Source organism: Rhinopithecus bieti, unplaced genomic scaffold, assembly GCF_001698545.2.
Source record: "Rhinopithecus bieti isolate Rb0 unplaced genomic scaffold, ASM169854v2 scaffold_14876, whole genome shotgun sequence".
In the NCBI taxonomy this organism is placed as follows: domain Eukaryota; kingdom Metazoa; phylum Chordata; class Mammalia; order Primates; family Cercopithecidae; genus Rhinopithecus; species Rhinopithecus bieti.
The window spans coordinates 43,326-69,696 of record NW_016807955.1 but is presented as its reverse complement, the minus strand read 5'-3'; the positions used below and the strand labels follow the sequence as shown (position 1 = coordinate 69,696).

Genomic DNA, 26,371 nt, shown 5'->3' with positions numbered 1-26,371 from the left:
TACAGGATGAGGTGGGTCAGGTTGTTCTTGTGTGGACAGGGGTATATGGGAACTATCTGTATTCTCTGTTCAAATTTGCTGAGAACCTAAAACTGCTTTAAAAATTAAAGTCCAGACCGGGTGCGGTGGATCACACCTGTAATCCCAGCACTTTGGGCAAGGGCCAAGATGGGAAGATCACGAGGTCAGGAGATAGAGACCATCCTGGCTAACACGGTGAAACCCCGTCTCTACTAAAAATACAAAAAAATTAGCCGGGCATGGTGGCAGGTGCCTGTAGTAGCTGTAGTCTCACCTACTCTTGAGTCCAGGAGTTTAAGACCAGTCCGGCCAACATGGTGAAATCCCATCTCTATTAAAAATACAAAAAATTAGTCGGGCATGATGGTGCGAGCCTGCAGTCTCAGCTTCTTGGGAGCCTGAGGCAGAAGAATTACTGTAGTCCCAGCTACTCATAAGGCTGAGGCAGGAGAATGGCGTGAACCCGGGAGATGGAGCTTGCAGTGAGCCAAGATCGCACCACAGCACTCCAGCCTGGGCGACAGAGTGAAACTCTGCCTCAAAAAAATAAATAAATAAAAAATATAACATAAAGTCCAATAATTTAAAATATGTGTGTATATATGTTTTTAAAACCTGCACACATAAACTGTTTAGATATTTATTCCCTGTCCTCTATTAAAATAGTTCCTCTAAGACCTTTTTTGAACAAGTAATTACAACTTGATTTCTGGGTAAAGTTTTGATTTCACCACAGCATCTTTCAAAAGCAAAATATGTCTATGCTGGCATTTCAGAAACGCACTTATCTTCAGATTCTTGTTGCTTTGGCCAGCACCAGCATCTTTTTAATAATATATACACTGACATCTTAGACTTGACACATGACAATCAGTCTTAAGAGTAATGCTTAAAAAAAATCATCACTGCCAGATAATGCTTATAATACAAGGATATAACATATAACCAGATTATATAAATCTGAAAATTATTTCCAAAAAATCTACACATTTTGGCATTGGAAGGAACCAGAGAGAACACTCAATTCACCTCCTCCCATTTGAGGTCTACTGCAGAAGGTCCAAACTCATTATTTGCAAGATATTATCTCCATACTTTACCCCTATCTACATCTCCAGTAGCATCTGCTACTTCCCACTAGGCCCCTTGTGTCTGCTGTGCAAAAACTCCCCATTCTCTTATTAATTATTAAGTTCTTTCATACAATCAGTGTCTCTAAACACACTATTCCTTCAGTCTGAAATTCACTGAGATCTATCCACACTTAGCAAGTGCCTATTCATCTTTCATCACACTGTTTGAATAATAATTATGTAGACAAAAGACTTAATTTAAGAAAAGTTTGACCACAAAATTCTGACTGTGGAATAATTCTAAATAGAAAAAGAACTGTAATGAAATCTTAAACTTTATTTAGTAGGTAGTTGGTTGCTGTTACTGGTCTAGCAATTTTTTGGGGGGGGAGAGTTACTGTAGGATACAGCATATGAATAAATATTGCTGGTGTTGGGAAGCAGGGATTTTATTGTGAACAAAGGGAGATTCAAATATGGAATAAAGGAAGATGAGAAAGAACCCTGTAGTACTAGTTTTGAACTGGAGGTATTAAATGCATTAAATAACAAGCGAACAAAAAACAGATACTCCTTGGTTCTGTCCACTGAAAGGGTGAAACCACAATGGCAAGAAATAGCAATGAGCAAATCTATACTCAGACTTTTGTTTTCAAATACCACTGCCCAATAAAAAGGCAGTACTAGGACTTCTGAAAAAATGGCTGATTCCAAGTCTGAAGCAAGAAAAAACCAAAGTAAGGCTAGGCATCATGTTACTCTTGTTTTGTTTCATTTTGTTTTTGAGTCTGGGTCTTGCTCTGTTGAGCAGGCTGGAGTGAGGTGGCACAATCATGGCTCACTGCTGCAGCCTGGAACTCCTGGGCTCAAGCAATCCTCCCACTTCAGCCTCCGAAGTAGCTGGGACTATAGGCATGCACCACCATGCCTGGCTAAGTTTTTTTATTTTTGTAGCGATGAGATCCCACTATGTTGCCCAGGCTGGTCTCGAACTCCTAGCCTCAAGCAATCATCCCAAATGTTATGTTAAGGAAATGCTCAAAGACTAAAGAACAGTCATGTTAAAAGGACACAGGAGCCAGTCACTAGTCAAATTTGGGACACTTTTAGCACAAAAAAAGTTAAAAAAAATTTAGTAACAAAAAATAATACATAATTATTGCACATACAAGGAAAAAAAAAGAATTGCAGATAGTAGAGAAGAAATGTTACAATGTTTTAAATTACTCTTTTGTAATTAATTTGTTCTTCTTCTTATTATTATTTTTGAGACACAGTCTCCCTCTGTTGCCTAGACTGGGGTACAGGGATGCGATCTCAGCTCACTGAAACCTCAGCTTCCTGGGTTCAATTGATTCTTTTGCCTCAGCCTCCCGAGTAGCTGGAATTACAGGTGTGTACCACCACACGGAGCTAATTTTTGTATTTTTAGTAGAGATGGGGGTTTCACCATGTTGGCCAGGCTGGTCTCGAACTCCTGACCTAAGGTGATCTGCCTGCCTCGGCCTCCCAAAGTGCTGGCATTACAGGTGTGAACCACCCTGCCTGGCCTTTGTAATTTAAAAATTACAATTTGGGCTGGGCGCGGTGGCTCAGGCCTGTAATCCCAGCACTTTGGGAGGCTGAGGCGGGTGGATCATGAGGTCAGGAGTTTGAGACAGGTCTGGCCAACATGGTGAAACCCTGTCTCTACTAAAAATACAAAAATTAGCTGGGCACGGCAGTGGGCGCCTGTAATCCCAGCTACTCAGGAGGCTGAGGTGGGAGAATCATTTGACCCCGGGAGACAGAAGTTGCAATGAGCTGAGATTGCGCCATTGCGCTCCAGCCTGGGCAACAGGGCGAGACTCCATCTCAAACAAAAACAAAAAAAAAAAAATTACAATTTGTAAGTCCCCAGTATAAGAAATAATACAGATAAAGACCACTGGTGGATGCTAAACACAGTGGGTGAAAAGTTGTTGGGATATTCTTACGGTCTCCAAGTATCATTTTACTATTATGCTATATGCTAATTCTATGTACTAATTCTAAGATTATATGCTAATTCTAAAGAGGAAAATGTACCTTTACAATGGAGAGATCTGGCTATTACTACCTTATCCAAACAGTAAAATTAAGCATCACTAGTGATGGGACAACCTGATATCATTTGCCTCATAATGTAATGTACTGTGAAGTTCACACTACTTAGCTTCCCCTTCATATATACGTATCTCCTATGTAATATTTTCCTAAAAATATTTATTTTGAATCTAATCAAGTAAACATATTAATTTAAAACTTGGGACATTCTACAAAACTACCCCAAACTCTTTTTATAAAAAGCCAAAGCCATGAAAAAACAAAGAAACAAACAACAAGCAGGATATTATTCTAGATAAAATTACAAGGAACATTAACCACATGAACCTTGACTAGATCCTGGATGATAAAAGTAAAACAAGAAATATAAAACACTTTTGGAGACAATTGGGGAAATTTAAGTACAGGCTGTCTGCTAAATATTACTGAATTACTACTGATAGTCTGAGGTGCAATAATGATTTATGGATATAAAAGAGAATGTCATTCCTAGGAGATATATGCTGAGATATTTAGGAGTGAAATCTCAAGATATCCACAATTTACTTTCAAAGGTTCAGCAAATATGGAGGAAATATGTCAAGATGTTACAACTGGTAAATATAGATGAAGTATATAGGTATTCATTGTACTCTTACCTATAGTTTTGGAATTTTTTAAATAAAAGCTTTGGGGGTAAAATCTCAGTTCAAATATCGTATCTTCTGTGGATGCTTTTTTTTTTTTTTTTTTTTTTACTTTTCTAGTGGAATTATTTTTTCTATCTTCAGTATTCCTGCAGGACTCTTTATATTTCTACTTCAGCACTTAGCGAATTTGTTAATTGCTAATTCCTAGGTCTGACCTTTTTCCTATACTGTGTGAAACTGGCCTCATCTTCATTCCCAGAATTTAGCTCTATCTGGCACCTACTAGGTATTCAATGTTTGTTGTATGATTAGATAAACTGACATGTCACAGTAACAAACTCAAACTGAATCTAGGTATTGTCTATATCACGTGTCTCAAATTTAATTAAATCTATCAAGCAGGAAGCCTATTAAATGGTCCTTTGTGATCTGTACCATTATAATGAGTACCCACATCAACATTCAGTGGATTTAAAATTGATTTAGAACAAAGCATAACATGTTTCCCTCAAGCAGACTCACCCTTCAGTCATCGCAGGCATATATTCATTTAAATTCTTCACACTTTCGACCCAAGAAAATTAGAGAAGCATACCTGCTCTACATCCTTGGAAGTGGAGGTCTGGTTTTCTCCCATGATTCCAGGCTGCTCATTTTCCCACGGTAATTTATTTTTTCCTTTTCCTGCACTTAATACCCTTCGGGTACAGATAGTTGGACTGTAAGATCCATAAATTTGCATGCTATCCCTCACGCGGTCACCACAGTGACAGTGTGCATTCTGAGTTCTGTTACCAGCCAAAAGCCAGTCCGTATCTGCTCCATGTGCCAAATGGTTTGATCTACCCCCGGCAGAAGATGGCATCAGTACTGCGTATTCCACAAATCCCTGCTCTGTTAGCCTTGGTAAGGTTTTCCTAGCCAATCTGGCCTGCACAGCATTCATCACTCCATCTCCATTATCTTGCAGTTCAACAGTATCCACAGCTTTAAAAAGGATGCTGGTTTTACCTGAGCCCATTGATGATGCCAATACGGCAAAAGCTTCTAAAGCTGCTTGGCGTACCCTGCGTTTGCTATCTACAAGAGCTGGGGCAAGATCAAAGGACAGTTTGGGCAAGTCAAAATCCTCACTAGGATAGGTCAGCAGGGAGCAGATGCAAATGTTCACCACCTCCTCTCTCACTCTGGAATGCTTATGTTTGAGATGTTCCAGGAGTAAACAAAGCACCTGCTGAGGTCGTACTTCCTTCATTAGCTTGAGGAAGATTTTCATGTATTCTTGCTTGATCACCAATTTGTTGTCTGCCAGTACTTTGACAGAAGCTGCTATAACTGGTCCCAAGAACTGTTGTACCTGCTCTCCAAGGCGAATAACCAGTAAATGCAGGACTTGAAGTGTGCCATGAACCACTTTGAAGTTAGAATCGTCTAACAAATTATATAGCAAACTAATGAAGCCAACAAGACTAGAATGAGGAGTAGAACTAGGGTTAAATTTTCCCAGCACCTGCTTTAGTTCTTCGACGGCCTGGGTTCGGTTCTTATAGTCTTCCTGATCCAATAATCGTGAATGCAGCTCCTGAGGAATAATCCCAAATTTAAGATTGCTGTTGGAAAGAGTCACTGCACAGGGAAGGGGTTCTTCAGGAAATCCAGAGGCTTCAAGTTCCAAATAATAAGGAACCTGACTTCCAAACTGGGACTCCAGGCGGCGATTGTAGTGTCTCCTCAGGGCAGAGGGGAGACGAGAAATATAAGATTGAAACCTGTCTTGGCCAAGTCGCTCCCCAATTTCTTGAAGTGCGGAGAAAGCTGTCTCAGATTCTTCTTCTGTCTCCTGATCACCAAGCTTTCGGGCTAGGGATATTATCACCTCGGTGAGATCCAGACCAAGCAACAAGTCCTCGGTAGTAAGCAAGATGGGAAGCAGTAGTGCTGTGGACGCTCTAAGTCGGGCATCGGTACTTTCCAGTCCTTGTTGTATAAGCGTTCTCAGCACCTCTCCAGAACTACGTTTCAGACATATATGCAGGATCTGCAGCGCATCTTTCCGCAGCGCTGGATTCTCTTCCCGTAACGAGACAACTAGTTGAGGCAAAAGTGCTAAGCTAAAGGCCTCTTCCAGCTGGCCTGCCTCCCCCTGACCCCGGAGAACGTCTGAGAGAAGTTGCAAGCAGAGCCGCTTCTCATCACTACCTCCTTCCACAAGCACTCGGCCCAGTGCCCGATACAAAGCTTCCTTGCGTCGGGGGAAGCCAAGTCGACCGCCCCGCAGCGGCAAAGCAGCTTGCAAAGCCTGAAAGGCCTCAGAAGGATCCGGCGCGGTGCGGAGGAGTTGAAGGAGCCGAGTCTCCTCTTCATCTCCCCCTGACAAACCGCCTCCAGAATCAGACCAGCTGCTTGAGACTGCCTCCGAGGGCATCAAGAGGGCCGAGGCCAGAGGCGAAGTTGTAGTGGGGCAGGAACCGTGGTCCCCCGCAGCTCCACGGCAGTAGTAGTTTTTCTCTCCTCTCATAATGCCCCCAACTCCACTACCATCAGTCTCTGGGGCGGAAGGACGACTGCGGCTCTGGAGCCGATAGGCAGAGAGGACTGGAAAGGGCGGCAGCAGAAGCAGCGCGGAGGGCGCAGCCGCCATGCAGGGTCGTCAGGTGGCTGTGGTTGGAAGAAACCATTGCCGTCTCCGAAGGGCTCGATGGAGCCCAGACTTCCAGATCCTCTCCAAGCCCCAAGCTGCAGAAGAGGAAAAAGAACAGCTTCAGCCCGCCGCCAGGCCGCCCCCAACTCCGGGAGGCAGCCTCTGGCAAAATGGCCCCCGTCTGAGCCGTAGACCCCACCGCTGCCACCGGGCGTAACCAAGGGCACCACGTGACCAAGCCGATTGCTTCCATGGTGATGTACCCAGCACGGGCCTCTTGACCCGGAAATCCACTTGCCGTGAAGAATGCTGGGTTATGTAGTCCACGTCAGGTGTTGAGACTAGGCCAAAGGCTCCTGGAAGAGGAAGTCAGAACGTTGCAAACGTAGCTAGAGCGGAGAAGGGGGGAGGGGTGAAGACATTAGACGGATGTGACGCTTTCCTTGCTCTGGGCGGAAGTTGCCCGCCCCACCCGTAAGAGTTGGGGTTTGACCGGAGCTAGTGAGGATCCAGCCCAGGCTCCAGTTGTCCGCGACTCCTCATCCTGTCGCTTCCCGTGTGATTACTGGGACTCAGGTATTTTCCTTTTGCTGTCCTCCAGCGGCGCAGACTTTGGCAGTGTTTTGCCTGAATGCCACTGGTGCAAGAGTAAGAGGCGAAGGACTGAGCGGAGCAGGTGGAAAGAGAGACGACATCTTCTTGTGCAGGGCTGGTTACCCTTGTAAACGCGTTACTCTCTGCCACCCTGAGTAACTGTGATCCTTTCCTTTTGCCATCTGCTTATCAGGACAGAAGATCCGGACCACGGCCGAGCTCACAAATCGGGTACTTTTTTTCAATTCCTGGTCTTTGGGGCCTTTATTCGCCCCCGCCCTCCTCCCCTTTCTCCTTTTGTCGACTTCTCTTAACCCTCCGGCCGTAGAGGGTTAATTTTGTTTTGTTTTGTTTTGTTTGTTTTTGACCACGTTTCCTTACCCTCATCACTTTGCGTTTTCTTTACAACGTACATAATCTGGAAATAGGTCTGTTTTTTGTTTTTTGTTTTTTGTTTTTTCCCCTGTAGCTAACCGCCTCTCCCTTAGACGTTATCAAAGTCTTTCCTTCTAATGCAGTTCCTCTGTGGGACTCTCCCCTTCCCTCCGCCCCCTCCGTCTGCCGCCCTAGCCTCCCTGCAGGATCCTCAAGCATCTCTGCAGCCTTTCAGTCTCCTAGAGACAGAGATTGCGAAGACAATTTCACTTGCGGTGGAAGTTCTTGGCATCACGGTTCTAAGAGAATTCTGCCCTGTGGATTTAGGAATAATAGTAGACATTTATTTATTGTAGGCGAACTGAGAATTTTGTGTGCATTTTCTCCTTATCATAAATGATACTTAAACGAACACAGTGGAAGAGCTGGTGTGTCTAGTGTGAGCCTGAATGCTTTGGAGTGTGGAAGAGAGATTTTTTTTGAAGGAGTATTAATACAATTACTTTTGAATGACTCGTGCGAAAAGTCTAAGTTATTATTTGAAGACCCAAATTTATGCACTTCAAATGCAAGTATTCCTACCCTTCTCTGTACCAGGTGGGATTTCTCTTAAATACTTTTTAAAGTCTTGGGATAATTGAGTCACATATGCTAAACAGCTTTATAAATAATGCTCCCAGCTGATGCAAGCGCAAAAATAATTTCTGAATTTTGCCTTAAAGTACGATTTGAATATCAGTTTTGTTTTGTTTTTTGGGGGATGGGGATGGGGAATAGACTTAATGTAAATGAGGCTGTATAAATATACATCCTATGTTTTGGTTTAAATTCTAGTCTGTTACTTGGGTTTTAATAAGCCATTTTCGTGTTTAAATGAATCTGCCTAAATTAGATTTGGCTAACATGTTTCATTTTAGAGACAAGTTAAAGACAGGGAGGTGAAAAAACAAGAAATGGTTGTAGCAGTTGTCAATGAGAAAGTGTCTTTGTTTCTCATAGTCCCAACCTAAGAAGCTCAAATGTGTAGACCCATGTATTGCCGAGACTTGAGGAACCCAGTTCAAACTAACCTAGAGAATGATGTACACATTACAGTGCCAGTTTATGTTGAATCAGAATTTTCAAGTTGAAAATCCAGTGCAGTCTTTCTTGTATCCAAGAACTTGGGAAGCCAAGTTAATAACTAGAGGTTGTGTGGTAATCATGGAATCACAGAAAAGGAGCTTCGAAAGTCTTAAATGAGAGACGTGGATACTTCAGCAGTTATCATGCCCTTTTCCTGGGAACAAAGCAAGATGAGTCTTCCTTTTGACTCTGTTTTTTTAGGTCCCTGTGAATCACTATACATTACAGATTGCAATTTATTTTATATCTGTTATATTTTGTCTCTTTGATTGAAGACTTAGAAGATGCATTAATCTCCGTAGTGGATATTTAGGGTCTTCATCAGCATCACGTCTTACTGATAATCTTTTAGAACTATTTTGTGGAACATAAATCTCATTCATTGAGTGTGTATTCTGTTTATTACGAAGCAGATATTTTTAAAAATCTTTGGAAATCTAGGAATTCTTCATATATTGACTTAAAAGCCTTTCGTATTTAATCATATAGAGAGAGAGTACAAATTTATAATCAATTTTTAGAATAGTAGAATACACTATCAGGTGTTTTATTAATAGTACGCCTCAGAAGGTTAAAAAGAAGTGGTTAAGGATACATTGAAAATTGCAAATTCAGCTAAAACAAGTTTAAAATTTCAATAATTTCAAGAGTGTAGTTAAATTATTGAATTATAGGAATGTGTGTGCTACATATGTTAAATTTTTTTAGCTGAACTTAAGGGTAAACACAATTGCCCTAAAACCTCCTTTATTTTCAGAATCAGAGGTAACACAGTAGTTCCCTGGGCGAATCACTATGATTTTTCTCTGTTCTTACTCAAATTTTACAGACATCCAGGAATATTGAACGTCAGTGTGAATTCTGTAAACTAGTAAGAATTTTGTATAGTTTGAGAAGTTATTGTGAAGAAATGCTATGCAAATGAAAGTTGCTATTAATATTTACAAGCAAGTATAATAACACCATGTTTTGAGTATTTGCTATGTGCCAGGCACCATGCTAGGTACTTAGTAGATATTAAGTCATTTAATCCTCACAAGAATTTTTTGAGGTTACATCTTCTACATTTGAACTGTGGAACATTTTATAGATGTTTCCACAAAAGAGTAATTGGATAGAGGAAGAAAGTAAAACTCACATTTGCTTAGAGCTTGGAGAAGGTTTTGGTGGAGGTCAGTGTTGAAACTTTAGGATAAAATTAAGATTTTTTCCATTATTCATATATTTTATTATATATCGTTTGATTATATATTTTAAATTTATTATTTTTTCTTTCAATCCTTATTTGGTTGAAGATTATATGTATTTTAATCTATCCTTTTGGATTTCTGTCCAAAATCTTTTAGTTTCTTGTTTGAGGTAACACTTTAATAAGTTAAGAAATTATGAGCTTATTTTATACAGCATTGAATCAGTTTTCTTGATATATATGAGTGATATATTTTCATCTACTTAGGTGTATCTTCCAAAGCCATTACATATTTCTGTCTTCAGTCAAAACTGTAATTTTAAAGAAAAATCCAACTTGTGTTGCATATTAGTTACTATGTATAAGTTAACAGAATTTCACGTCTGTTGCAAAGAGTTTTTCAGTGGACAGGGATTAATTATGTAACTTAGACGCCTGTCATAACATGGATTCAGAAATAACACAGAAGAAAGCAAGTTCCTAAAGTCATTACCACATCCAGTAAGAGTTCTGACAGGCTTCTGATTTTACTTTTGTTTGTCAAGTAATAATAAAAGTCAAATCTCAGATAAAAGGAAAATATCCTAAGTTGTTCCATAGGCTCACTGATAAAATTATATACCATTATTAGTTGAATTATCCTATGAGGAAAGTTGAACTGTGGGAAAGAAATTTAAGAAAAGAGCAGATGTGATAAAATATTCTCCTAATTTCATAAATCGGTTATTTTCTCCTTTTAAAGAAAACTGTCTCTTTGAATTTTTTTTTTTTGTAGTAATCTTGATTTCTCTTCACCATTTATTTACTCTGGGTGTGATCTATATTTATATGGTGGCAGATAATTGCCTCCCAACTGATTTCAGCACCACTGTTTTGTGGCTTAGGTGTCAATTAAGTAGATAGGGACTAAACTCACAACTTGACCTTTATTAACTTGGTTTCAGAGGCTAAAGTTAAGTTACTATAGACTATGGAAAGTTTGATTTTATTTTAATTTCAAATAGATACTTTTTATTCGATATTGACTAATGCAGTTACCAAGATTCAGAATACTATTAAGTGTTTGTTTTATCGTTAAGAAAGAAAGAAAGAAAGAAAGAAAGAAAGAAAGAAAGAAAACAAAACTATGGCAGGGATATGGAGAAACCTGCTATACCAAATCTGCTTTTAGACAAATACCAGAAGGCAATGATTGTTCCATGGATCCTTCTTTATTTCATTTTAAAGCCCTGATGTATTTTGTATCTAATATGTGTATTTTTTTTAAAGATTTTATATGAATGATCTATCCTCTTTGGATTTCTGTTCTGAACATTTTTAATTTCTTGAGTTAAAATTTTAATACAATTAAGAAATTCTGAGCTTATTTGATAAATGAGTTAGTGTAATAGAATATTTAAGAATTATGTAGACAGAGTGCCAAGGTTTAAATCTTGCCTTGGACTTAATTTCTCTGTGCCTCAAATTTCTTTATCTGTAAAATGGTAGTAATAATAACAGTACCTATTATATTGTTGCTCTGAGGATGAAAGGAATTAATACATGTAAAAAGCTTAGAACATCAACTGGTACATATGACAGTCAAAGGTATTCTAGATGCTCTTTTGTAGAATAATTTCATTTTATGAGAAGTGATAACAATTATAAATTGATTCGGTAAATATTTTAAGCAGCTCAACATTGTTTGGCATTTAATTTTTTGAATGTACTGTGTAGAGAGCATTGTTCTAAGATTAAGAAAACATTCTAGTCCCAGTAATGTTTTTTACTAATTATGCATCTTGCTAATTCATTTAACCTCTCTGAACTTAGGATTCTAAAACTGTAAGTCTTATTCAAAATTCAGTGCCTTATGTTTCTGTTGTTTAAGAAAAAACTCTCTTACTGTGCAAAATTTCAAAAACATGTAAAAGCAGAATAATATGATGAATATCTATTTACCTATCACGCGTCTTCAGTAGTTATCAACTCATGATGACATCTATATCCCCTTCCATTCCCTCATCCCCTATTATTTTGCAGCACATCCTAACAACATGTTATTTCATCTACAAATATTTCAATACAGCTGATTATGGGGGCTCACACCTGTAATCGCGGCTCTTTGGGAGGCCAAGGCAGGAGGATTGCTTGAGGCCAAAAGTTCAAGACCAGCCTGAACAACATAGTGAGATCCCATCTCTACAAAAAATAAAAATAAAAAATATTAACCAGGCATGGTAGCATGCACTTGTAGTTCTAGCTACTCAGGAGGCTGAGGAGGGAGAATCCCTTGAGCCCAGGAAATTCAAGGTTACAGTTAGCTGTGATCGCACCATTGTACACCAATTTCAGTATGTATTTGTAAAAGAAGAAAGCTCTTAAAAACACAACCGCAATACCACTATTTAGCAACAAAAAATAGCAGTGACTAATTAATATATTAATAATCCAGTCAGTGTGTAAATTTCCAGCTGTTTTCTAAATATGTGGGTGCACACACAAGTGTATGGTTCACAGGTTGTATTTGATATGTCTTTTAAATTTATAGGTGCATTCTCTTTATTTCTTGCAGTTTATTTGTTGAAGAATTCAGTTTATTTTACAACATTTTTCACAGTCAGTATGTTTTTGCTAATTGCATCTTTCTGGTATTGTTTAACATGATTTTTCTATTTTCTATATTTTGTGTAAATTAATAGTTGGAGCTAGAGAATTGACTGTAGTTTAATTGGCTTGACTTTGGTGTGTGTTGGGGGTGGGACGTGAGAATACTCATGGGTGTTATGTTTGAAACATCAGAAGGTCCAATTATCTAGCTGTCTCTCTTTTTGTGATATAAACAGCCCTTCACAATCAATGCCTAATATTTATTAAAGATGCAAAATGGTAATATTCCATTATTCCTTCTTTATTAACAGGGATACTTTTAAAAAGAGAAATTTGGCCAGGTGTAGTGGCTCAGGCCTGTAACCCCAGCACTTTGGGAGGCCAAAGTGGGAGGATCGCTTAAGACCAGGAGGTCGAGACTAGTCCGGACAAGGTAGTTAGACCCTATCTCTTAAAAAACAAAAACGTACAAACTCATCTATTTCAAAACCCAGTATAGTACAGTTAGCGTAGGAAAGACATAATAAATGTTTGATTCTTTCTCTTTGTTTACTAGGTTTCAAATAATGAGTTGGTACATTAGCATCCTCCAGTGGTAACCATTAGGACTTTTTTTAAGTATCATTATTAACTCATGCATTTAACATATCTGATATCTGTTAATCAATTGCAGTTATTGTTATTGATGATCAGTTTGTCCTGTCTTTAACTAGTGAAAGCCTATTCATTTTGGCCCCTGAATATTTTTTATACGACTCTTGTAGTATTTGATAGCTTTCTTGCTACCTAGGATTTATTTATTTATTTATTTTGAGACAGGGCCTCACTCTGTCTCCCAGGCTGGAGTGCGGTTGTGTGATCACTGCGCACTGCAGCCTCGACCTCCTGGGCACAAGCAGTTCTCCTAGCTCAGCCCCCCAAGTAGCTGAGACTACAGGTGTGTGCCATCACACCCAGCTAATTTTTTTGTTCGTTCTTTTTCTTTGTAGAGACGGAGTTTCACCGTATTGCCCAGGCTGGTCTCAAATTCCTGGGCTCAAGCTATCCTCCCACCTTAGCCTCCCAAAGTGCTAGGATTACACTACCTAGGATTTAGATTCCAAATTTGTCTTGACATCTTCTGCCCCAGACATGATATCAGCTATTTGCCCGAGGAGTTCTGTGCTCTTTGAGGGAAGTGGTATTTAAGGACTACATCTGAACGCTGGAAATGTTCTTTGCTACTGGGATGGTCAGTTTCTAGACCTTTTCAATAGACAGAGCTAGGAAATATAATTTATTTTTTTCCTTAAAATAATATTACATATATTTCCTTAGTATTACGTATATATTCTATTTATATCGTACTATAAAATTTAAAAGTACTAAGTACTTATATTACATATATACATCGAATTATATATATTTCCTTGAATATTAGGACATCATAGTTTGTCCTTAACGTGTAGCAATAGATTTCAATATGTATGGTATAGGGCTCCACATGTATTTTAATAATATTTTCGTTTATATATTCACTACTCTTAATATAGCAGCTTCAGCTAATAATGAGGTATTATGAAACATGTTATCATATCATATATTAATAATATTCATTTATATAGTTACATGTTATATATTATATATCATGACTTCAATATACCATATAATCTGAATTACTTAAATTACATGCATATACATATATTATAAATTATATAGAAATTATGTATTATGACTATTTACTGTTATTTATATACATATATTTATTCTGATACTTTTTATTCAAATACAGACTGTGAGGCTCATAATTAACATCTTAGTGTTATATCTTTATCTTCTTTTTCCCATACCAAGAATCCTAGATCACAGTGACCCTAGGGTTGATAGAATATTATATCATTACTCATTTGCTTTATAGCACAATGCACACATTAACAGTGTCACAATACAAATAAACGGTGTCCTCATCAACAATGCAATTACTGAAAACAGCGTAAGATGTATATTTTAGGGCATATCGCAATAGAGACTATCAGATTACTGTTTTAAAGTTATTTGGAATGGTATGGTAAAGCCACTATCTAGGTACATATTTTCTTCCTTTGTATTTTCAAATCTCTTATGGATCATGTTTTTAAGATTTAATTGTGCTTTATAATTACGTAAAATACTTTTCTGATTCCACAATCAAATCTATAAAACAGAGTATATTCAAAGATGTCTACCTTCTATCTCTATCTTCTGTAGTTTATTCCATACCTCCTCTTGTAGGTAACCTTTAAAAGTACATATTGTATAATATTTCCTTTTTTTAATAGAAATGATTAGGTATATTTGTAATCTTCCCTTTCTTTTTTTTTTTTTTTTTTTTTGAGACGGAGTCTTGCTCTGTGGCCCAGGCTGGACTGCAGTGGCCAGATCTCAGCTCACTGCAAGCTCTGCCCCTGGGTTTACGCCATTCTCCTGCCTCAGCCTCCCAAGTAGCTGGGACTACAGGCGCCCGCCACCTCGCCCGGCTAGTTTTTTGTAGTTTTAGTAGAGACGGGGTTTCACCATGTTAGCCAGGATGGTCTCGATCTCCTGACCTCGTGATCTGCCCGTCTCGGCCTCCCAAAGTGCTGGGATTACAGGCTTGAGCCACCGCGCCCAGCAAGTAATCTTCCCTTTCATAGATAAATGGTGACACACTAAACACACTTTGCTTAGATCAGGGAGATCACTGCGGAGTATTCCATACAGAGATTCCCTGTTCCTTTTCATTGCTGTGTAGTACTCCATTGTGTGGATGCTCTATAGTTTTCACAACCATTCTTTCGTTGCTGGACATGAGAGTTGTTTTAAAATTCTTGGTCAGTTGCCTTTTGGTCTCTCAAATATGAGGAATAAGAAACATGAGTATATTCTTTTGTTTTTATAAATGGACCTGCAATTATTATTAGCCTTATGAATGTGTCTTTATACATTTTTGCCATTGTAATTTTTGGATAGATTCTTAGAAGTAGGGTTGTTGGGTCAAAGGATAAATCCAAATGTAATTTTGCTAGATTTTGACAGATTTACCTCCAGAGGTTTTGTATCATTTTCTTTTTTTTTTTTTTTTTTTGAGACGGAGAGTCTGGCTCTGTCGCCCACGCTGGAGCGCTGTGGCCGGATCTCAGCTCACTGCAACTCTGCCTGCCAGGTTTACGCCATTCTCCTGCCGCAGCCTCCCGAGTAGCTGGGACTACAGGCGACCGCCACCTCGCCCGGCTAGTTTTATGTATTTTTTAGTAGAGACGGGATTTCACCATGTTAGCCAGGATGGTCTCGATCTCCTGACCTCGTGATCCACCCGTCTCGGCCTCCCAAAATGCTGGGATTACAGGCTTGAGCCACCGTGCCCGGCCGGTTTTGTATCATTTTCTATTCACACAGCAATCAGTGAGATTTCCTGTTTCTCACATCCTCACCAACAGAGTATGCTGTCAAGAGAAAATTGTTAACTCTATGTATTAATTTATTTGATTTTAAGTGAAGTTGAGCAATTTTTGTATGGTTAAAACCATTTATATTTTAACAAACATCTGTTCATTTCTTTAACCAATTTTCCTATAGGGCTAGAGAATTTTAGAAATATTTTATAATTACTGATAAAATTTTATATATGCTACAAATATTTTCCCAGTCTCATTTATATTTTACTTATGATTTCTTTATTCCAAGTTTTAAAATGTAGTCAGTTTTACCTATTTTTTCACTGATGTCTTCTGGATTTTGTTTCAAAGTTAGGAAACTGTTCCCTAATCTCAGGTTGTCTTAGTTTGTTTTCTGTTACTTGTAACAGAATATCTGAAACTGGGTAATTTATAAATATAAGGAATTTATTTCTTACAGTTATGGAGGCTGAGAAGTCCAAGGTCAAGGGGGCCACACCTGGTGCGAGCTTTCTTGGGGCTGCATCTGGTGGGAGCCTTCCTGCTGGTAGGAACTCTGCAGAGTCCCAAGGCAGCACAGGGCCTCACATGGTGAGGGGGCTGTGAGTGTGCTAGCTTAGCTCTCTCTCTTCTTCTTATAAAGCCACTGGTCCCACTCCTGTGATAAATCCCCTTTAATTTGCTAACACATTAATTTGTTAATCCGTAAGTGGATCAATCCATTCATAAGGACTCTGCCAATCACTTCTTAAAAGCCCTTCCTCTCAATACTGCCGCATGGGGGACTAAATTTCAACATGTTTTCATCCCCATTTCATTCTAATATTTATATAATTACATTTTCTTTTTTTTTTTCTTTTTTTTTTTGAGACGGCGTCTCGCTCTGTCGCCCAGGCTGGAGTGCAGTGGCCGGATCTCAGCTCACTGCAAGCTCTGCCTCCGGGGTTTACGCCATTCTCCTGCCTCAGCCTCTCGAGTAGCTGGGACTGCAGGCGCCCGCCACCTCGCCCAGCTAGTTTTTTGTATTTTTTAGTAGAGACGGGGTTTCACCATGTTAGCCAGGATGGTCTCGATCTCCTGACCTCGTGATCCGCCCGTCTCGGCCTCCCAAAGTGCTGGGATTACAGGCTTGAGCCACCACGCCCGGCTTATAATTACATTTTTCATATGTATACCTCTGATTCATTTGGAATTTATCCTGCTGGTGTAGGTATGTAGCAGAAATCTAGTTTTACCTGTTTCCATATGGCCATTGTTATCTCAACACATTTAAACGTTTCTGTTTTCCCTTGCTGAGATGCCACTTTTATCATATACTAAACCTGCATATCTAAATGATCTACTTTTATATTTTCTGCTCTCCATTGATCTATTTTTCCTTACATACTTCTCATTTAATCCTATTAATCCACAACAAATTTTACAAATAAGAATGTTTAAGCTAAGAATAAGTAGTTTGCCCAAGTATCAAATAGCCCAGCTATTAAGTAGCAAAATGTAGACTTAAATCCAAGTGTCTCCAACTCTAAAATTAATGCTTTTACTCACTGTTCTTTCCTGTTTTTTATGGTACATACACTTCCTTTTACGCAAAGTGGTTACTGAGGTAAATGAAACTGCCAGTGTAAAACTGTTTGACAAATGTGGGGCTTTGAAGATTGGAAAGTGTTGCTTCTTTGAATTAGTTTTTTAGCCATTTATGGGTAGATAGCTGAGAACCAAATATAGTTACAGTTGTCATTTATAATTTTCAAGGCATTATAGTTTTTGAGTCAAACACAGTGGTGTAGTCCCAGCTACTGATGAGGCTGAGGCAGGTGGATCACTTGAGCCTAGGAGTTTGAGGCTGTATTGCGCCATGATCATGCCTCTGAATATCCATTGCACTCCAGCCTGGGCAACATAGTGAGACCCTGTCTCTAAAAAAAAAATTATTTTAAATATTTCTTAGAAATAATTTTCAGTGATTTTTAAGCTGTTAAACTTGAGCTATAAATATTTTAACTGCTTCTGGAACTTTTGCCTAAGAATAACCTGGAGGACTTAAAACACAGTTTGTCCATTTCCTGCAACCCCAGTGACCCATGTAGTTTCTGATTGCTTACAACTGTGATGGGGCTCAAGAATTTACATTTCTAGCAGGTTCCCAAATGTTGCTAATGCTCTTGGTACGAGGATCATATTTTGAAAATCACTGTTTTAAAACTCTGTATTTGAAAATGTTAGAGTTCTGCACATTTTCTAAAGTCATATTTTTTGAGAGAGGAAATGGGCCAAATTAAAAATTTTAAGAATTAATTTGGCCAGGCTCAGTGTCTCACACCTATAATCCCAGTACTTTAGGAGGCCAGGATGGGTGATCGTTTGAGTCCAGGAGTTCAAGACTAGCCCAGGCAACATGGTGAAACTCCTTCTCTACAAAAAAATGCAAAAACTAGCCAGGTGTGGTGGTGTGTGCCTGTAGTCCCAACTACTTGGGAGGCTGAAGTGGGACAATCACCTGAGCCCAGGAGGTCAAGGCTGCAGTGAGTAAGCTAAGATCTTGCCCCCGCACCCCAGCCTAGACAACAAGAATGAGACCTTGTCTTAAAAACAAAAACAAAACAAAGCAAAAGAATTATGTTATGGCAAACTGCTAGTGTAATTCACTTTAAGTTGTTCCCTATTTTTACCTTGCCTTGTTGAAGTTACTAGTTGACATTGTTTTGATTAAGCATTAAAACTATCATTTTTAAAATTAAACTTTATTCTCAGTACTTCTTACAAGGAATGAAAGTATGTCATTTGCATCTAATACAATTATAAACATATGCATAGGCTTTTTTTTATGAAGTTACCTTTATCAGTGCCTTTTCTTTGGCCCATTTTAAACACTTTGATAATTTATGTTATTATGAAGTAAAATGAACCATTGCTGATTCAAATGAATAGAATGTTTTACTCACTAGTTGGAATGGTCAGAAATTATTTAAAAGGTTTTAACAACATAGATCTAGAAAAGTGAGATAAAGAAATAGGGGCATAAGTGTAGGGGAACAACTTTGTCGTGGTACTCTGGTAACCTTGCATGTATCCATATAGGCAAAGACTTGGACCTCAGGACTGCAGCTTATCTGTGGCTTGACACACCTTATGATTCTCCTGGAATATGAGAGGGTGAGAGGCCTCTAAGGAGCTGCTATGAGGTCACCTCTCTATTTCCCCTAGAAGTGTGTCATGAGACAGTTTCTCTTCACTTCCCTGGTTGTGATTAGGTATTAGACTTTTGACCCCACCCCACACCCTTAAAATAGAGCTACAGAATAGAAAACTGCTTAGCCGTAGTTTACATTGGGCCAGCCCCTTTTTTGTGTTACCATTTTTGATGTGCAGGACAAGGATCCAGGCAGTTTACTCTTTGGCTAATCTTCTATTCACTCTCTAAGTAATAAACTATCTAAATATAATAAGCCATCTAAATTTTAAAATGGCTTATATGTCTCTTTACTGATAGAATTAATGAGGCTTTGGCCTGGCTTTGATAGGTATTTGTTCCCTGGACAGTAAGCAAACTTCCTTCCTTTTTTGGTATGCATGGAAGGAAAGGCGTTTCATGGACATAGTTGGTAATAACCAAGCTTTTTTAAGGTTGATGAACAATAAAAATAAATCACATCTACCAATTATTGAGTGCTTACGTACCAGCACATAGAAAGGCATATTTACAACTACTTTTTATACAGTTTTGTCTGCTTTTTTACAAATGGGAAAACTGAGACTTTTCACTGAGTTTCCCAAGGTCACATAGCTGTTAAACAATACATACCATTGTACTGTAACCTGGGAAGCCTGATACGAAAGCCCAGTCTCTTAAAACCATACTGCGTATCATACAAATATATGCGTGTGTGTATATTCATGTGTTGTGTGTGTACATATATGTATATGTGTATTTACAGACCTATATTGTGTCATGCATGCATGTCATATGTTGATGGTAATTTACCAGTTTTGAATTGGGTACACAAAAATTAGGTTAGCAATATAGGATCTATCACTATGTGATTCTTACTTATATTAAAAATGAATCTAGTCAATAATTCATAACGTTAATTTGAGAATCAACAATTCTGCGATACTTGTGGTTGCCCAGGGTATCAGAGAAGACAGAGTGGATTTCTTATCTAATACTGAGAGGTAGTGCAACATAGAAAGTTGAATACCTCTCAAGGGACAAATCAAAAAATTTACTAGTAATAACTCATATTTATTAGGAGCCTACTAAGTGATAGGTACTATTCTGAGCCCTTTTTATGTATAAACTCATTTAATCCTCAGAACAACCCTATATTATAATTGTTATTCCTGTTGTTGTTAACTTTCATTCCTTGGTTTTTCGTGTGATGACTCAGACCTCCTTTTTTCCCAGACTCAGTACCTCAGTTCCATTACCTGTAAGACATGATTTGAATTTCTTCTCTTCATCAGGTGTTACAGTTTGTTTAGATCCCTTTCAAAGGATGATACCCAAAATCTGTACTACAGATATGGACTGACATTTGCAGAGCGAAGCAAAAATTTCTCCTCTGTATTTCTGTCTATTATAGTTCTGTTAATGCAGCTTAAACCCACGTAAGTTTATGGTGTTAAAATAGTACTGCAATTAAAATCCCTAAACCTGTTAAACACGTCCTACAGATGCGTGTTTTCTCTCTTATTCTATACTTTGGGTAGTTGGTTTGGAATCCGCTATAGAATTTTTACGTTGATCCCTTTTAAATTTCTTCTTGTTAGATATCAGGTCTTTCGGGATCCTTATTGTGTTAGTCAATGCTTTTGCTGTTCTTTGCAGCTTCAGGTCATCTTCAAAGTTCAGGACTTATGTATCTTCATCTTGGCCTTATAGAATACCACTAGGAATATCCCTCTAGGCCTCATTCCATTAAGTGGTATACTTAATGGGGGGTATTTGTTCCACCAGTTGCTAATTTAGCTAACTGAACTAGCTTATATATTTTTAGTTTTGTTCTTTGAAAAATCATGAAGGGCATTATAAAATTATTTACTAATATCTAGTTATCAAGTTTACTTTTCTGATCTACAAGTCTTCTGAATACATTTTTAAAAAGAAACAAACCTAGTCTGTAACATGTCTTATTATTTTTAGCTCATACGTCCTAATCCTAAAGATCTCTACATCTTCTTATTGGTATTCACAAGTCAAATCTTTAATAATTTATTTTAGAATGTTATCTGAAATTAACAGAAATCTTACTATATTATAGAATTTACTGTCTTATTTTTGAAAATAGTCTTCAGTCCTGTGGCATTGGTAATGATCCAAGAATCTCATTTTCAGGCTCTTTTAAATATCTTAAAACATAATTGTTTACTCTGAGAGAGATGAATTTACAAAGTGACTAGGTCTCCTTTTCAATCCCTTCTCTTATTTTCCCATACATTTTCCTTTTCTGTTGTTCATCCTTCACTTTTTAGTCTACCGTTCTCCTTGTTAAATCAGAAAATGAGAGTTGAAGGGAGTATGTTTTACAGAGCAACTCATATAATTGAATTAATTGCAGGAATTAGTAAATAAATGGAATATAGTAAATTAGTAAATAAAAGGAATATAGTAAATAAATGCTTATAGACATCCAGGTAAAGTTAATTTTTGATCTTCAGTTTTGAGAATTTGAATTGGAGGAAAGGAAGATGAGAAGAGAAAGGTTATAGACAAAATCTAGCGTGTGGTAAGAAAATATTTGGGAGATAGCAAGTTTTATATAGAGCTATAGTCATTACATGAGCATCATAAGAGTAAAAGGTCGTTGTGGGAAAGAATGGGAATTAGTGAAAGTGGGGATATTGGGAAGCGGCAGTTTAGTACAGTGAAGCGTAAATACTATATTCTTAACACCTCAAGCTGTATATTGTGCAGAACTTTATAATTTAGAGAATCACTTTCAGTTAAACTTCTGAGATAAGTGGGGTATTCTTATTTTATGAATCAAACAGTTAGTACTTAGATTAAGAAAGGCTGGTACCTATTATTCCCCCTAATAATACAATTCAAGATCCAGATGGGACTAAAACTCATTACCTTATATTTCCAAAGTCTGTGTTCTTCACTGATACTGCTTTATCTCTATTGTCTCACTACTACCATAGTACTACTGTAGTACAATATCACTTATTCTTATACTTTATCATGTTTTTATGTACATTGTCTGATTTGATCCTCAAAAACCTCAGCTACATTAATACCTGAATAATAAAGTACAGGTATTATTTTGATCTCATTCTGCAAATAAGGAAAACAAAGATTGAGAAGGTAAAGTTAACAAGGACTGCTTTCTTAACCCCATTACCTGTTTTTTCTATTGACTTGCCTTTCCTGTTATTCATTCCTCACTTCTAAGTCTAGATTTTAACTTTTTCATAAAACTGAGGCTAAAAGAAGTTACATAGGTTAAAAACGTGAACACTGGAGTAACTAACAGAAGGTGTACAGATCTAAACTTATGCCTTCTGATTGCCATCTTCTTACTAGTATGTATTATGTTCTGGAAAAAGAGTATCTACTGGAAGACCCAGAAGCTTCTTGGGACTTGTTTATACCATGACTGCAATAACATTTGAGAATTTTTCTGGTAGATAGGTGTGAGATTATTTGCAGAGATCAGCAGTAGAGGCTGTTATCAGCTGTAAAGTGGCCATATTAACATAATTTATTAACTGACTTAAAATTCAGTGTGAAATAAGTATGAAACAACTACGTACTTGACGAAGATAAAAATTTCAAGAGTTGATTTTTTCCACTTAAAAATGTATAAGAATGAAGTTCTTTACTCTCTCAATAGTGTTCAAAATGTTTTAATTGATGGAATTGATGGTTTTAAGATGGAAACCAAATGTACTTTTTTGTTATTGCCATAACTTGTGACTAAAATGTGAATGAGACAGGAAGGAAATAGCTTATATTATATACATGTCCTGTATTCCTTTTGTCTCATCTAAGCAACTGCTACAGTCCATTCTGAAATATTCATGTATTAATTCTTAAGGTTGCTGTAACAAATTACACAAACTCAGTTGCTTAAAACAAAAGAAATGTATTCTCTCACAGTTTTGGAAGCCAGAAGTCTGAAATTAGTGTCAGTGGGCTAAAATTAAGGTGGCAGGACCATGCTCCTCCCAGAAGTTCTACGGGAGAATCTGTTCTTGCCTCTTCTAGCTTCTGGTGACTGCCAGCATTCCTTGGTTGGTGACTGCAGCACTCCAGTCGCTGCCTCTTTAGTCACATGACCTCCTCTTCTGTCTGTGTCACGTCTCCTTCTGCCTTCTTAAAAGGTACATGTTGATTGCATTTTGGACCTACTTAGATAATCCAGTATCATCTCCCCATCTCAAAATTTTTAATCCTTTACAGAGTCCCTTTTTGCCATATAAAGTAATTTTCACAAGTTCCAAGGATAGGGATGTGAATGTCATTTGGGGAGCCATTATTCTGCCTACCATAGTCTTTATTGTCTGTCCACTTTCTTTTCTTTCTCATCCTTTTTCTTCCCTGCTATTTTATTCTTTTCATCTTCCAGAAGCACAAAGTGGCAAGTAGATTGAGTGGGCATGATCTGAATTAATGATCAAGAGTTGAGGCCAGGTGCGGTGGCTCATACCTGTAATCTCAGCACTTTGAGAAGCTGAGGCAGGTGGATCACTTGAGGTTGGGAGTTTGAGACCAGCCTAGCCAACATGGTGAAACCTCATCTCTACTAAAAATATAAAAATTAGCCAGGCGTGTTAGCAGGTGCATGTAATCCCAGCCACTTGGGAGGCTGAGGCAGGAGAATTGCTTGAACCTGGGAGGCAGAGGTTGCAGTAAGCCAAGATCATGCCCCTGGACTCTAGCCTGGGCGACAGAGTGAGATTTCGTCTAAAAAAAAAAAAAAAAAAAAAAAGTTGAGTGGGTATGGTATATATAGATCAGTAAGTGAGCCTTATTGCCCTCGTTATGAAACTTTGGATTCTGTTCGTAATTAATTAAATTAATGGGTAGTAATAGTACCTTCATTAAATTCAGTACCCTCTATCAAAGCAATTATTGGAATTTTGGGTAAAGTGTGTTAATATGAAATTTCTGTCCAATTAAAGCATCTGTTGGTTGGCAAATAGGGTTGTTTGTTCTACATATAATTTTACTTTAAGCAAGTTTTTCCCCTCATATTTTCATTTTATTTCAGTGATAGCTCAGACTTGAATTTAATGCAAGGGAAACAAAATGAAAAGTTGGTAGAGTTTTGATCCAAAAGTCCATTGTCAGAGATTTTATGGTTTAGGGCATCTCATGTAACTTTTGGGCTTCCATTTCCTAATATCTATAATAAATACGTTGAATTATATGATTGTTAAATCCCTTCTAACTCTGAAAGCCTCTAGTTCTAGTATTTACTCTGAAGTATTTAAAAACCAATGAACAGGCAAATAAATTACAAATCTGATTATTCTGTACTATTTGAAAAGCAGTATTATTGACAAGATTACTTTGAAATAACTGTCTATGCTTTTCTATTTTTCTGTAGATGGACCACACATCCCCGACCTACATGCTTGCTAACTTAACCCACTTGCATTCTGAACAACTTCTGCAGGGCTTGAATCTTCTTCGCCAACATCACGAACTCTGTGATATCATTCTTCGAGTAGGTGATGTTAAAATTCATGCTCACAAAGTGGTACTTGCTAGCGTCAGCCCGTATTTCAAAGCTATGTTCACTGGAAACCTTTCTGAAAAAGAGAACAGTGAGGTTGAGTTTCAATGCATTGATGAAACTGCTCTCCAGGCCATTGTGGAATATGCCTATACAGGGACTGTTTTTATATCTCAGGACACAGTTGAATCTCTCCTGCCAGCAGCAAACCTACTCCAGATAAAACTTGTCCTGAAAGAATGTTGTGCATTTCTGGAAAGCCAACTTGATCCTGGTAATTGTATTGGAATTTCTCGTTTTGCAGAAACGTATGGTTGCCATGACCTTTATTTGGCAGCCACTAAATACATATGCCAGAATTTTGAAGCTGTTTGCCAGACTGAAGAGTTTTTTGAGCTTACACATGCTGACTTGGATGAAATTGTTTCCAATGACTGTTTGAATGTAGCTACCGAAGAGACTGTTTTTTATGCATTAGAGTCTTGGATCAAGTATGATGTACAAGAACGCCAGAAATACTTAGCACAGTTACTAAACAGTGTACGATTACCATTGTTAAGCGTTAAGTTTCTCACTAGACTATATGAAGCAAATCATCTTATTCGTGATGATCGTACTTGTAAACATCTTTTGAATGAAGCCCTAAAGTACCACTTTATGCCTGAACATAGACTCTCTCATCAGACAGTCTTGATGACACGACCTCGCTGTGCTCCCAAAGTACTTTGTGCAGTAGGAGGGAAATCTGGACTCTTTGCCTGTTTGGATAGGTAAATAGAAGGCTTTCCTAAATGAATGATGCTTTTATGCTTTTTAAATGTGCAGATTTTCTATAGTTTAGAAATAGTTTGATTTTCATTTTTACTTTTCTTTCCTCCTTTTAGTTTTTTTTTCTTCTTCCTAAAATACTTACATGATTGTTTTTATTGTCATTCATTCTCTACAATACTCTCAATTATTAACCACCTCCCCAAGGCACACACTATCTACCTGGTTACTCACAAACTTTTATTCCATTTTATGTCTTTTTTTTTTTTTTCTGGAACCATTTACATCTTTGAGTCAGACCACATCAGAAGAGACTTATTATTATTATCAATTATATCAGAAGATACCAAAGAAGAGAACTAGGAACCTGTGGTGAGGGAACTGGTGACAGGAATGGGTTTGAATGAAAACAGTTCATTAGAAGTGCTACCAAAGAAATGAGAAAAAACAGGATACTGATATAAATTATGTACTTTGAGTGCAATTTGTTTTCTTCAGTGTAAGTATTTTTTAGAAGACAGAATTAAGAAGTATGTTTTTTTCCCCCCCCAATAACTTAGATTAGGAATTCTCAGACTTTTTCTATAAAGGACCAAACAGTAAATATTTTAGACTTTGTGAGCCATGTAATCTTTGTGGCATCTACTTAACTCTGCCATTGTAGTGTGAGAGCAGCCATAGATAATACATAAATGAATGAACATGGATGTGTTCCAGTAAAACTTTATTTATAAAAATAGCTAGTGGGCTAAATTTGGCCCATGGTGATAGTTCGCCTTAATTTGGTGCATTATACTAGTAACTTTTATACATTGAAAATATAGCTTGAAGTTATTTTTGCTTTTTCTTAGATAGAATGGCTTCATGAAAACTTTTGTGTTTAATATATATTTTTTAATACTGTGGATTTCTGACCATTTCCAAAATTTGGTAGATTGCTTTTCCCTTTCCAGTATTAGGAAACTTGATGTTTCATCAATGGCAACTGATAAATTCTGCATCTTTAAAAAGTCTCGCAATACCTGTAATCCCAGCACTTTGGGAGGCCTATACAGGAGGATCACTTGAGGAAGGAGTTTGAGACAAGCCTTGGCAATATAACGAGATCCTGTCCCTACAAAACATTTAAAATATTGGCCGGGCGCGGTGGCTCAAGCCTGTAATCCCAGCACTTTGGGAGGCCGAGACGGGTGGATCACAATG

The 26,371-nt window shown here is 37.8% G+C and overlaps 2 protein-coding genes across 10 annotated transcripts in view; one reads left to right on the top strand and one right to left on the bottom strand.

Moving 5' to 3' along the window:
- TOGARAM1 (TOG array regulator of axonemal microtubules 1) overlaps positions 1-6,736 on the bottom strand; it is a 118,783-nt gene extending 112,047 nt beyond the window's left edge. Inside the window, 1 exon segment of the mRNA XM_017884180.1 lies at positions 4,404-6,736. Within this exon segment, the coding sequence (XP_017739669.1) occupies positions 4,404-6,449 (2,046 nt within the window). The 5' untranslated portion in view covers positions 6,450-6,736.
- Positions 1-26,371, top strand: part of KLHL28 (kelch like family member 28) — a 122,902-nt gene that overhangs the window by 76,312 nt on the left and 20,219 nt on the right. For 4 of the 9 annotated variants that reach the window (XM_017884182.1, XM_017884185.1, XM_017884186.1 and 1 more), the window contains one exon: positions 24,272-25,170. In XM_017884182.1, the coding sequence (XP_017739671.1) occupies positions 24,272-25,170 (899 nt within the window). The other 5 variants (XM_017884183.1, XM_017884184.1, XM_017884188.1 and 2 more) reach the window with 5 other exon arrangements.